Source organism: Propithecus coquereli, unplaced genomic scaffold (assembly GCF_000956105.1).
Source record: "Propithecus coquereli isolate 6110/MARCELLA unplaced genomic scaffold, Pcoq_1.0 Scaffold54, whole genome shotgun sequence".
NCBI classification, from domain to species: Eukaryota; Metazoa; Chordata; class Mammalia; order Primates; family Indriidae; genus Propithecus; species Propithecus coquereli.
Genome location: NW_012151285.1, coordinates 2,321,637 through 2,334,509, shown reverse-complemented (window position 1 = coordinate 2,334,509; position 12,873 = coordinate 2,321,637). Strand labels below are relative to the sequence as shown.

The following is a 12,873-nucleotide window of genomic DNA, read 5'->3' as shown; positions in this document are numbered from 1 at the left end:
CATCATCAGAGGGAATTCCATCCCTCCTTCTCTCTTTGATAAGTATTCTTCCAGATTTTTAAAGCATATAGTAAATAAACAGGATAGAGTGGAATCCTACTGTATATATGTGCTATTCTGTTCTTGTGCAAGTTTTCAAATAGTTCTGACAAATAACTCAACTGATCAGTTTCTCCAAAGAGCTTATGGATTTCATTTTCAGAGAAGATTCAACCACACTGTGGGTAGAAAAACCTGTAAGATTTTTGTATCATTCATATTAAATATTGTCCCAAGTATTAAAGGTAAACTAAAGTTCTTAAAAAATAGGAAAGGAAGAATAATGAACTTGATACAGAGGAGAAAACAGTTCAGAAAATTATCCCACTTTCTTATCAAAATAAAAACTCCTAATTCCAATTCCAGAAAGTACCATAAAATGGCTTTAAAATTGGAAATTGGGAAACAATCACCTCTTTACCATAAAATATAGCTGTAAAAGTAATGCTACAATTCTTCTCTTTTAACAAATAAGGGTAGAAGGGACAGGGCAGAGTGACGGACACAGAGTAGAGTTCAGTTTTTGTAACTGGTAAAGGGCAATTTTGATTCAATCTCCCACAGCTGCATTTGTAATGCTTTCAAGACATCTTCCATCTGTTGAATTAAAATAAACACATGAATATGATTAAAAATTATACATGGTTAAACATGAATATACATTGTTAATGCAATTTTGAACATTTCATGCATTACACATAGATACTTATTCAGTGTCTAATATAATTATTTAGAGGCATAAACTAAATTTTATTAAATAAGACATAATTCTATTGACAGTAGTTCTCAACCTATAATCTATGGCTCCTTTATACACTCATCACCATCTTGCCTATCTGGCCATGAAAAGATGCTAACATTCAACAATAAAGCTGTTTATACCACAAGAACCCAATCAAATAAAATACTGATTTGAGCCAAAGATATATTTCTAATTTAACAGTTTTAAAACATATACTGTTTTGACTTTGGCATGAAATGTCTTCCTTTTTATTTTGTTGATAAAGCTTTAGCTTAATTTATAGTCTGGTTCCCAAAAATATCAACTTTACTAACAACTGAAATAAAATAAGCACTCTCACTGTGCAAGTGCTAAGATCAAAGCAGATGACATGATGAGAATCATTGTTTGTGGAGGAGCCCTTGTTCACTGGCAAGAAGTTGTTCGTACACAGACATAAAAGGTACAGAATAAAATTACCTGTTTTAAAGACTTTTCTATTTCAACTCTGCTTTCGAGATTAAAAAGCTCTTTATCTTCTGACACAATTTGCTTTTCAGAGGACCCTAAAATATAACTAAAGTACAATACAAAGTGAAAATATGAACTGAGCATGGTATCCCAGCTACTTGGGAGGCTAAGGTGGTAAGAGTGCTGGAGGCCAGGCCTGGGCAACATAGTGAGACCCCCGTCTGAAACAAAAACAAAGATAAACTATGAAAAAGGAACAAATGCTAAATTTATGTCAATTAATAATACTAAAACTCCATGTAAATTACACTGTATGTTAGTAACAAGAAAACAAGTAAGACCCCTATACTTGTTAATAGCAACCTTCCTAGGAAGCTGGGCTATATAAAATCATGTCTTTCTCCATAACAGCTTTGACCAGATATTTCTCCATATTAATCTTTAAGTATTTCGTCATTGGAATAAACTTGCTCTTTAGTAAGCTGGGTGGCAAAATATTTTCACTCACAGTTCAAAATTCTAAGGGCAAGTTTAAAGATCCTGCAAAAGTCACTGCTTTCTTGCTTTATATAACTTTTTGGAAATGTGTATTTTCCAATTGGACTTTTAATAGTAATTTGGACAGAGGAAAGACCACGTGAAGACACAGGGAGAAAACAACCACCTGCAAGCCAACGTGAGGGGCCTCAGGAGAAACCGACCCTGCCTACACCTTGATCTTAGACTTCCAGCCTCTAAAACTCAGACAATAAATTTCTGTTGTTAAAATAGAAATAAGTAAGTAATTTGTGAAGTCAACTCTTGATGACCTAAATTTGGGCAACTTCAACAGTTACTTCCAAGTTATGCTTTGCTTGATTCTTTAGGGTTTATGAGATGTTATAATCTAGAAAAGTATTGAATAGCAGAAAAATTAACTTGGCAACGGGATGAAATCAGGCCCAGTGCTGGTAACTAAATAAATCTAAACAGCAAGGAAGAAAATGCCAGTGTTCCTCAAAAGAAAATTGGTTCATTTGCATTTCTTTAGTAGACGACTTTTGTCATGTGCAGCAACTTCAGTGCGTCACTTCTTTTGTCAAATAAGAATAGTCTTCTCTTGGAAACCCTACGGGTTATATTCCTAAAAAACAGCACAGTAGGCAAAATTGCAGAAGGTAATTAATGTCCTATTTAGAAAGAGAGAGCGAGAGAGAGAGATAAGGTGGAAAAATTAAATGGCATTGAGTAATTTATAAAACTGTAAATATACGTTATAGAAGGCATACACTTCTAAAACAAAACCAGATTTCTTGGCATTAAAATCCTGCCCCAGGAGGCAACTTTTACACTAAATTCAACTGTTCAGGAAAAACAGCTTCGATACTATGATCCTTGGGCAAAAATCTTCCATGAGTTTTCTTGTACACAAATAATATCATCTTTAAAAGTTTTGTACCAACTCTACTCTATTAAAAGATTTCAAGTTGTTTATAGTTGTATTCTCCCTTACTTAATTTCCACAAACCTTGGTAAAATTCTCAGAGATTAACAGAGCATTTGTTTGGACCTGGGTCTTCATTCATATATTAAGACCAAACAGATGATCTCTCCAGACAGACCTACACGCTTTGTAACAGGGAACAGTACTTGTTACGTTATTCTTTTGTGTAAGGGCTATAAAAAGTTTGCAGATCATAGAATTTTGATCTAGGCTGGATAATGGTGGCTCAAGCCTATACTCCTAGCACTTTTGGGAGGCCAAGGCAGGAGGATTGCTTGAGGTAAGGAGTTTGAGACTACCCTGAGCAAGTGCAAGACCCAGTCTCTACAAAAAATAGAAAGTTAGCTGGGTGTGATGGCTCACGCCTGTAGTCCCAGCTACTAGGAGGCTGAGACAGGAGGATAGCTTGAGCCCAGAGTTTGAGGTTGCAGTGAGCTATGATCATGCTACTGCACCCTACCCAGGTGACAGAGCAAGTCCCTGTCTCAAAAAAACAAACAAAAAAAAAATTGATCTAAACTTGTCTAGTTTCCAAAAAGGTGGCAAAACTACAGTTACCAAGGAATAATTGAATCAATTAGATTAATTAGAACCATAAAAAGAATACTGTTTTAAATTTTTTGAAGAGGAAAAAATCTAAGATATTCAACAGGAGTGATAAAATAGCTTGAATAATGAAGTCTAGGCACTTTCTTTCCTTAAATTGTTCTTCTTTCCTGATATGTAAGATTTCTTAGGCATCCTTAAAGTACTGAGGGTTACATCTTTTCCAGGATAAGTGAAAATGCACTGGGGTCAACTGATTTATTTTTGTGTTTTCTTTAAAGGCCAATGAATTGGAAGACCATTAAGATATCTGCAGCCAGGTCAGTGGCTCATGCCTGTAATTCCAGCACTTTGGGAGGCCAACGCAGGAGGATTAATTAAGGCCAGGAGTTTGAGATCAACCTGGGCAATATAAGAGAGACCCTATCTCTACAAAAAAATTTTTAAAAATTAGCCAGGAGTGGTGGTGCATGCCTGTAATCCTAGCTACTTGGAAGGCTGAGGCAAGAACATTGCTTGAGCCTAGAAGTTTGAGACTGCAGTGAGTGCTGATCAAGCCACTGCCCTCCAGCCTGGCAACAGAGCAAAACTCTCTCTCAAAAAAAGATGTCTGAAATTCTATAACTGATGTCTGTCTTCAGCCCCTAATTCACAGTTTCCTAACACTTTTTAGAAATCTTAGAGAGTGAAGGATTTTCCTTGCATTTCTCAAAAAAAGCAGACAATTCTTTACTATAGGAAATAGTTGGGCTTTGTATTTCTGCTTTTCCAGAAAACCAAAAGGACTTCTTTCCTAACCATTTTGAAATTTCTATTTCTTCATGATACCTTGGAGGCTAAAAACTGGGGGAAGAGGCCAGGCCTGCTGGGTCAGACCTGTAATCCTAGCATTTTGGGAGGCGGAGTGGGAGCGTTGCCTGAGGCCAGGAGTTCTGAGACCAGCCTGAGCAAGAGCAAGACCTTGTCTCTACAAAAAATAGGAAAAAAACCAAAAAACCTGGGGAAGAAAACTGGACTATATATATTGATCCATACCGTTGCTTTAAAACAATCCTATTAAAGTACATTTAATTTTTAAAAACAACTGAACACATTTTTACTACAAAAAAAATTTTCAGTGTTTTCTGCTACAATTTAGAGTGTCTGACTTTTCTAATAACAAATAAACCACATCAAAGCAAAAAAATCACTGACTTTATTGTCAGAAATTATTACTCGAAAATATATTTTAACCAGTGTTGATTTAGTTCTGATGTTTTCATGCCAATTTCTTTGCAAACTTAACTTTCCGAGACATCAGCTGTTACGTAATCATTTATATCTCAAACTTACCTTTCGATGGCTTCAACGCTGAGGCAAAACAAGTCTCTCTTATAATCAAGATGCTTGGGAGTGCATCTATATACGTAGCCAAGATTGAGTGAGCACCCTGTGCAGTACAAAGTCTCAAGAATGCTGCAATAAAGAAATGTCATCGCTTTAGGAAAGAAAGTAGCAACTCGCTATAATAAAAATCCCATTGTTAAAATCCACAAACACTTAAGTTTGTCAAGTATGTTATTCTTACCATATTAAGTTATATATACAAGATAGGAAAAAATGATAATAAGATATTTGCAATGCAAATGCAAGGACAGTCATCTCCAGGCCACAATGCCTTAAGCATAAATGACAAGAAACGTAAAAAAGCAATAAGAAGAGAGGATACCAAGGTGGTGTTTTTCTAGAATATAAACTCCTCAATCTGGCATTAAGATTTGCAACTACGAGATAAGTGTTAAAGACTATGAGGTAAGTGTTAAAGACAGTCTAAAGAAGATAACTACAATGAAACAAATGTTATTAGTTCTAGCTGAAATCTTACTGCCTGGCTGGTTCTCAGCCTGATGTCTGATCTCTCACTATTAAAAGATTTGTAGGGCCTGGGACTGCTGGAGCTCCTGTGTTGTTTGCTTCTGATCACAGGCAGCCTTGTCTGTTTACTCTAATGGGGGTGGCGGGGTGGGAGGGTGGTGTATGTGTGATATTAGCATTTTATGAATGTGTCATGACATAAAAAAAATGGGTAGCACTGGTCTAAGGCACCATTTGATTTTGAGATTTTATGATACAGATATTTTCTTTTTCTATTTTTATTTGCGATTTTCTTTAGCACCAAGCCCAAAGACCCAAAAAGGAGTGTCAGAATATGCTTTTGGGAATCTAGAAACACTAACATCTCAAAATCTAAGGGCAACCACAACTGCTCAAGAATTGATACATGTGAATGACTGATTTTATACTGATTACCATGAAAACAGCTTTATCCCAAGTAACCTTACTGGTAATGATCTTTTAAGGATTTTTACTTGAAAAATAAACATTTTCTCTAACATACATACTCACATAGATAAAGCCTTACTCACATAGATAAAGCCTTACTCACCAACCATTTTCCTTTTCACGTTTGGATAGCTTCTGTTCCTTATCCACAGAAACATTACAGGAAACACCTAGAAAGAAAGAACAATAATGTATTAATATGGTTTGTAAATACACATGCAGACATCTAGAGCATCTAGACATCTAATCCAACTTTTATTTTAGTATTCAGAGGACCAGAAAAAACAAGAGCCCAAAGTCTCATACACACACACAAAGGTGGTTCAAAACTAAATATCCTGAGGTCTTCAGGAAAAAGATGGCAAAGTAAGAGTTATTTCCTTCCTTTCCCTGAAAACCACTGATGTTAACAAAATGAATAAGGAGAAAAATCAATCAACAGTGAAACATGGAACCATTAGAACCTCAATTCACAGACTGCAAACAGTTTCTGTCAAACAGCGAAATTGGGATCAAGAGCAGGGGCGGTGGCTCATGCCTGTAATCCTAGCACTCTGAGAGGCTGAGGCGGGAGGATCACTTGAGCCCAGGAGTTTGAGGTTGCTGTGAGCTAGGCTAACATCACAGCACTCCCAAGAATTGCACATGCTGCCAAGTAGGCATTCATGTATAAAAACAGGAAAACATTTTCAAGCACTCAAACTTGTTTTCTTGGGATGAGGGACCATTGATGATTAGGCAAACAAACTCAGGATGGGAAAACTATTAAGAGGCTTTCTTATATTAATAAGAGTACTGAAGTCAAGTAATGAATTCATATAAACATTATATTAAGGCCATGTTATGGCTACAGAACAGAATGTAAATGTTATAAATCTTGACAAAGTAAAAATAATTAAACTAACTCAAATTAGGTAAGGAGGAAATGAAAAAGAATCCAAGAGTTCATTTCTTTGTCTTGGTTGGGGGAGGTGTTAAATTGTTAAATCAGATTATCCAAAGCTAACAAATCAAGATATTTATAGTTTTTAAAATTTAAAAACTACTGATATAAAAAAACTAAATAGCAGAAATAATAGTATTTCTACATGTAAAGCAAAACAAAGAAAAGAGCCCACATGGCCAAAGATAGAAAAGCTATAAAAACAGACTGCAAATAAAATGAAAGTTGTAATACCAAACATGTTATTTCTTAAAAAGCTGTAAGCAAGGTAAACTCACTCATTTAAAGAAAGAACTTCTACGGTTTCAAAAATCTCACCCCAAATATATGCTATTCTAATGGTGGCAAGGCTGGAAACAACCTAGACCTCTATCCATAGGGACAGACTGGGTGGATCAACAGCACCCCCATTAGAGAAATTACTTAAGTGGCACTTGCTATGCATTCTGAGTACATGACACACATTAACTCATTTAATTCCCACAACTACCCCATGTGAATATTATCCCTATTTTACAGAGGAAGAGAGGCACAAAGAGGTTATGTGGCTTATCCAAGGATACACAGCTAGTAAGTGGCAAACTCAGCAAGGGTACACCAAGCAGCTGCCAAAAAGTGAAGTATATCTACATACACTAATATGGAAAAATATTCAGTACATGTGGAATAAAAAAAGCTTGCTTAACAGTAATATGAATAATATAATCTCAGGTGTGTTGTTAAAAATTTACATGTTTAAATATGTTCACACAAGCAAGGAACATATCTGTGACTATAAATGAGAATAAGGCATTCTGGGACTATGGTAGTGTGTGGGTCAAGGGATAAGAAGTCCTTTTTACTTTTACACCCCTCTGCAGGGTTTGATTTTAATGGGCGCAAAGGGTTACTCTCAATGAATCACTACAAGAAAGGTATGTTATTGGCTTATGTTTAACTACCGTAAAGGGATTCAGCAATAATAGTTCATAAACTAATGTATCCTTATGGAAAACAGCAAGTCGCAGAAAGTTCCAGTCCATTAGTGGACACCGGTATGCCCCTTTATTCCCAATATTACACCCTGGAAGGAAAACACTCCACAAATGTCAATAAGCTGGTGGTGAATTTCTGCCATCAAAATATTTACAGAATTCAAACAGCAAAAACATCACCTTGAAAACCACAATCCAAAAACAACAGCCTAATAGTACACCAATTCAGAAAAATGTATGTGAGCCACTTTACCGCTAAATAAATACTGTGAAAACAACCAACTGAGGGAATGGTGGGACAACATGGAGGTAACCAGTAGAACCAGAATTAAAAGCTAGAACTCTGGCCTTCTTAACTCTTTTTACTATGGGGTCCTGCCTCTCAAAATTTGATGGGGTTGTTGATGCTTTTATTGCAAGTTACTGGCATCTCTATGTTTTTAACACTTGAGACTGTAAAGGCATCCGCTGATAGAGCCAGTAAGATCTGAGAAATCAATCCTGACAACCCCCTGCAGGAAGCAGGCAGATGGAAAGTTTAATTTCTTAAATAAATCATTAAAAATATTATTCATTAACAGTCCACTAATTTCTGTAGGGATTAATAGTACTGGCTACATCATAAATGTTTATAATCTACTGGCGATTTTTTTTTTAGGGTCTTTAAAAAAAAAAAAAAGTATTGCCATTTGTTTCTAAGTAATGCTCACACTGAGGCTGATTCAATCGCTCCTCTTATGGGATGAGGAAGCCCAGAAAAAGACACGTCACCCGTGAGCCCAAGTGCAGAGGTGACCCTTCTCCTCCCCGTTTGCTGAGAAAGCTAACACTCTCAAGATTTTTCTGCTTTTAAAGTTCCTGGGCAGCGCTAAGGAGCCCTCCCCGTCTAGGGCCGCCCAGGTGCGGCACACCTAGGGAGAAGGCGGCCTCCACCTCCGCCCCCACCCTACCCCCGGCTGGCCCAAACTGACAGCGCAGCAGGATGCAGTTGGTGTCCTCCTGGCTGGTCACCCAGCTCAACGAGTCGCCCAGCGGCCGTCGGCAGCCAGAGCACAGAAACACCAGCGGCCTCTCCTCTGCCACCGCCGCCTCCTCGAGCCGCGCCTTCTCTTTGTTGCCCACCGACGCGTCCCCGTTTGTGGAGCTCCACATGCTCGCCCACTTCTGCAGCAGCTGGTGGCGATTCGAGTCTTCGGAGAGCCGCTTGCCCAACAGCAAGGAGTCACTCCACTTGCCCTTATCGCCGCATGTACAGCTGGTAGAGGATCCTCCGCAACAATCCAGCACCCAAGCGCCGGCCATCATCTACAAATCTCGCGCGCCCCAGAGCGCCACGGGAAAAATGCCTGCGCATGCGCGTGACAGGGCGAGGGGGCGGAGGCCCAGAAGGAGCGAAGGCCTGAAGAAGGCGGGCCGATGAGCAGCCTCTAGTGCGCATGCTCGCGGTCGGGCAAGACTGGGCCTGGTAGTCACTGCGCCTGCGTCAGATTTTCCACCCTAAGGAAAGTGAGGATGCTGGAGATCGGCTTGGCTTGTCCACTTAAAGCGGTTATTCATCCCCTCGCCGGGGAGGGCGGACATCGTTGAGAAAGTTACGGGCTCTAAATAAATTACCAGCTCCTCACCAAGACCTTCATCATGGTTAGTAACAGCGAATACGCCGCCGTACGGTGCCCAGGTAGAGGAGCTGGGAGCACACTCCCCCGCTTCCTGTGGCCTCGTCCCGCCCTGAGATGCTGCAGCCCCCTCAGACTTTAGGTTGTCTAAGAATCACCTGGGGCCTAGTTCTACAAAGCTTGCTGGGCCCCACCTTCAGATTCTGGTTCAGTAGGTAGAGGTTTAGCCCGAGAATTTGCATTTCTGACAAAATCCCTGGCGTGTAGACGTTGTAAGCATTGGCAACTCCACTTTCAAAAAAAAATTGTGTGTGTGTGTGAATTGACAAATTACAGTTGTGTATAGGCAGCTCCACTTTTGATTGCCACTACGCTAGTTTGTCTGCTTCCGGGGGCCAGGTTTCCTTGAGGTGGAGAAAGCAGGGGTTGTGGGAAGCCCCCTCATCTCCCGTTCCTTTGCGCATTGTTACTGCTGGAACGAGACCCACTGCTAATGGGGGGAAACAAACTCTGTTAAATAAAGAGGTTTATTCTGAGCCGAGTAAGTGTGACTGCATCCTGGGGAGCCACACCCAAGAAGCCTTGAGTAAGTGCTCCCGAGGTGGTGGAGTTACAGTTTGGTTTTATACATTTTAGGGAGACAGAAATTGTAGGTAAAATCATTAATCAATACATGGCCGGTGTAGTTGGTTTGGCCGGAAAAGTCAGTACATCTTGGAGGGGAGGCGGGGGACTTACAGGATAGGTGGATTCAAAGATTCTTTGATTTGTAATTGGTTAAAGAAATAAAGATTTATCAAAAGGCTTAGAATGTTTTCAGATAAGGCAGTCTGCTAATCAGAGAGCAAACCACAATATACCGACTCAGTGATCTGGGAAGCAAATTGATGGCCTGTAGGTGTGACTTAACCTTTGCCTCGCATGGCCTTAGGTCCTGTTAATAATTTAGCGTCTTATTGTCTCAGGAGTCTGTTTTGTCAGTCTTATGATCTCTGTTTTAACATTAATGCTGGTCGATCCATGTATCTAAACTCCAAAAGGAAGGGGGCATAACAAGGCATGTTTGACCTCCCTTCCCTTCATGGCCAGGAACTCAGTTTTAAGGTTTTTCTGGGGTCCTCTTGGCCAACAGGGGGTCCGTTCAGTTGGCAGAGATGGGGGAGGTGGATTTTATTTTGGTTTGCACCTAGAAAGGGCCCCAGACCACTCAAGCTAGCACTGCAAGGGAAAAGTTGAAGACACTGGTATGGGCAGCAGCAATGCTACTGGAAAGCATGGAAGTGCCTCTGCTGTTTGGATGAAGGAGCCACCCACCCTTGCAGGGGATGAGCGTCAGGGTGGTAAGGACAGACTTCCTCAACACTCACAGAAAGCCAGCCTCTGACTTTAAAACACCACAGGTCAGGAGAGAAAGCTGTTGGAGAACAGACCAGACACACCGCTGACACCCTGGCAGCGTATCTGGGAAGAAAGCTACCCCCAAGGACCTATATCTATTCCTACTATGCTCCGGGTGTTCCCCAAGTCACTGCCCACTTTGCTGTGTTAGGTTAACTATTTACATAAAATTTACTTCCAGTTTTTGCTAATGGCATCTTTCTGCCACTAGCAAAAAGCAAAAGCTTTGGAGTCAGAAGTCCTGGGTTACCTCTCCCTCCACAAAGTAGTAAACATGTAGGAAACTGTGGAAACGCTATTTCCTTCCCTGAGTCTGATTCTTCATGGAGTAAATGGGTCAGTACGGCACCGGATTGTTAATGAAGATCAAGTGATATAATATGCATGAAAATAAATTGTTAACCCTAGCATACCATGTTCTATAATAAGCTTCCAACTGGAAGAAAATGTTTCAAATATTTTAGGTTTTTGTTTTTTTTTCTTTTTGACCCATAGAATTTCCATCTCTCCTGCTTTCATGGAGCTAAGTAAGCGTGACCTTCCTGGACTGTTGTTTTTAAGCACAATATCTCTGGCACAACATTGATACAACCCCCACTCTTATCCTGGGGTGAAGATGGCGGTGTTGATTAATATCTTGCACTAGATGCTATTATTTCTTCATGGAGATTCTGTTTGCAACTAACGTACCTGCGGAATCATCTACATCCTGAGAAGGCCATGGCAGAACACAGAGGGCACACTCAAATTCCAATAACGTGGGAGGGTTTCTTTGCAAAGATGTAGACAGCATGTGAGAGAGAACCATGGGGGATCGTGCAGGAGTCCAGACGGGAAGCACTGGAGCCAACACCAACCCCCCTCGATTCACAGGGTTGTGGGGAGAGGTTACTTACTAGAATCCCGGAGGTGAGAGATCCACCTTGAGAGGATCACCTTTCCGTCAAGGGTCACAGCCAGCTGGATGACCTTGCAGGGAGGGAGGCAAGAGATTAAGTTCCCTGACCTTGCTTTCTTCTCCCTCTCCAGTTTCCTGCTGGAACTCCCCATGGCCGGTATCCAACCAGAGTCCAGAGGGTGTGGAGCATATTGATGTCATCTGTACAGGTCCGCCTCCCTCTGCAGAGAGCAGGGGGCAGCATGCATAAGAAGGAATCCTACACACAGCCTGCCCTTGTGCTTGTTCAGGGGCAAGGGGCAGTTCATCCTCCCTGAAGAGGTTCTAAGGACATAGTAGGAAGCAAAATGTAGCATTCCATTTCATTTCTATCCTGCAGTCTTTTCTTACTCAACATGTCAGTTACTCAGACTGCCTCATTCAACCCTCTTTTTTGGCTTGGTTCAAAAGCCTTGACATAAACAATAAATAAATGCTAGTCCAATTTAATATTCGTGGCTAACACTGGGGGAGGGGGAAGAGAGAGAGAAAATGAGAATATAACTAGAGGAGAAAAGGAATAAGGAAAAGGGGAGAAGAAAGAAATGAGACCTTGACAATTGTGCTGGAAAAATTGTGGCTTTTTTAAAGTACAATTGGGGAAAATAAAAAGTTAATGGTTACTGAATACTACCGCAGGCTAGATTTTAATTGTGTGCACTTCCTTACATTTATACATAAGAATAACAGTAAGATGTGAAGACAGGTCACTGGAGTCTGTCAGCTGGCCTCTTCTGTATGTGGAGAGCCAGCTGCAGCAGCATGTGATAACCATTTGATCCAACTCATATTGGTAGAAATACGTCTGGGAGCCAAATGGCACGTAAGGGACCTGCTGCCACAATCAAAGCCCTCCTTAGAGGGTAAAATGCACTGTGGGAAAAGTGTGGATAGATATTTATATCTCTGTTCCAAGACTGAAACAATAACTACAGGAATATACTCTACCTTCTTAAAAATCCTCAGAGACAGGATGTTCTTTTAATAGATCTGTTTCCTTCTCCTATTTAGCGTGTGGAATCACGATTTTCCGGTTGTTAACAGAGATATTTGGTTCTCATGCAAGTTAAAAAAGAATAAGGCAAAGAATGTGATTTTTAGCAAAATCATAACATATTTGAGCTGAGAAAGAATCCACACATCTTAATCTGCACGTCTCACTCTACAGATGGAAAAGCTGAGGTCTGGGGTGGTCCAAGAGTCCTGGATCTAGTTAGTGTCACAGATTTGTGGACATCTGAGCTGAGATACATCTGGTACCCTTCCCCTCCTGGGAAAACTGCTCCTCCTCCCTTACTCCAACAGTATGGCTATGGTGGGTCCCATCCTGAAGGTTTTATCCTCTTCTGTCCTATCCCAGAGGTGGGCTATGTCCTAGCCCTGGGGGCCAGTCTCACCTTCCAGGCCATAGCAACTGGTCCAA

General features: G+C 40.5%; 1 protein-coding gene across 1 annotated transcript; it reads right to left on the bottom strand.

The window, feature by feature from the left end:
- Positions 1 to 498: 498 nt before the first annotated feature.
- On the bottom strand, positions 499 to 8,937 carry MIS18A (MIS18 kinetochore protein A). Its single transcript, XM_012657408.1, has 5 exons — positions 8,471 to 8,937; positions 5,686 to 5,752; positions 4,593 to 4,715; positions 1,241 to 1,337; positions 499 to 636 (listed from the first exon to the last, which is right to left on the bottom strand). The coding sequence occupies exons 1-5, from the start codon at positions 8,802 to 8,804 to the stop codon at positions 556 to 558; spliced, it is 702 nt and encodes a 233-aa protein (XP_012512862.1). The 5' UTR covers positions 8,805 to 8,937; the 3' UTR covers positions 499 to 555.
- Positions 8,938 to 12,873: the final 3,936 nt, after the last annotated feature.

Coding starts and splice junctions, on each gene's coding strand:
- MIS18A (XM_012657408.1), bottom strand. CDS start 8,804: ATGATGGCCGGCGCTTGGGTGCTGGATTGTTGCGGAGGATCCTCTACC. Junction 5,753..8,470: donor CAACTGCATCCTGCTGCGCT/GTCAGTTTGGGC, acceptor CTTTCTTTCTAG/GTGTTTCCTGTAATGTTTCT. Junction 637..1,240: donor TAGAAAAGTCTTTAAAACAG/GTAATTTTATTC, acceptor TTAATTCAACAG/ATGGAAGATGTCTTGAAAGC.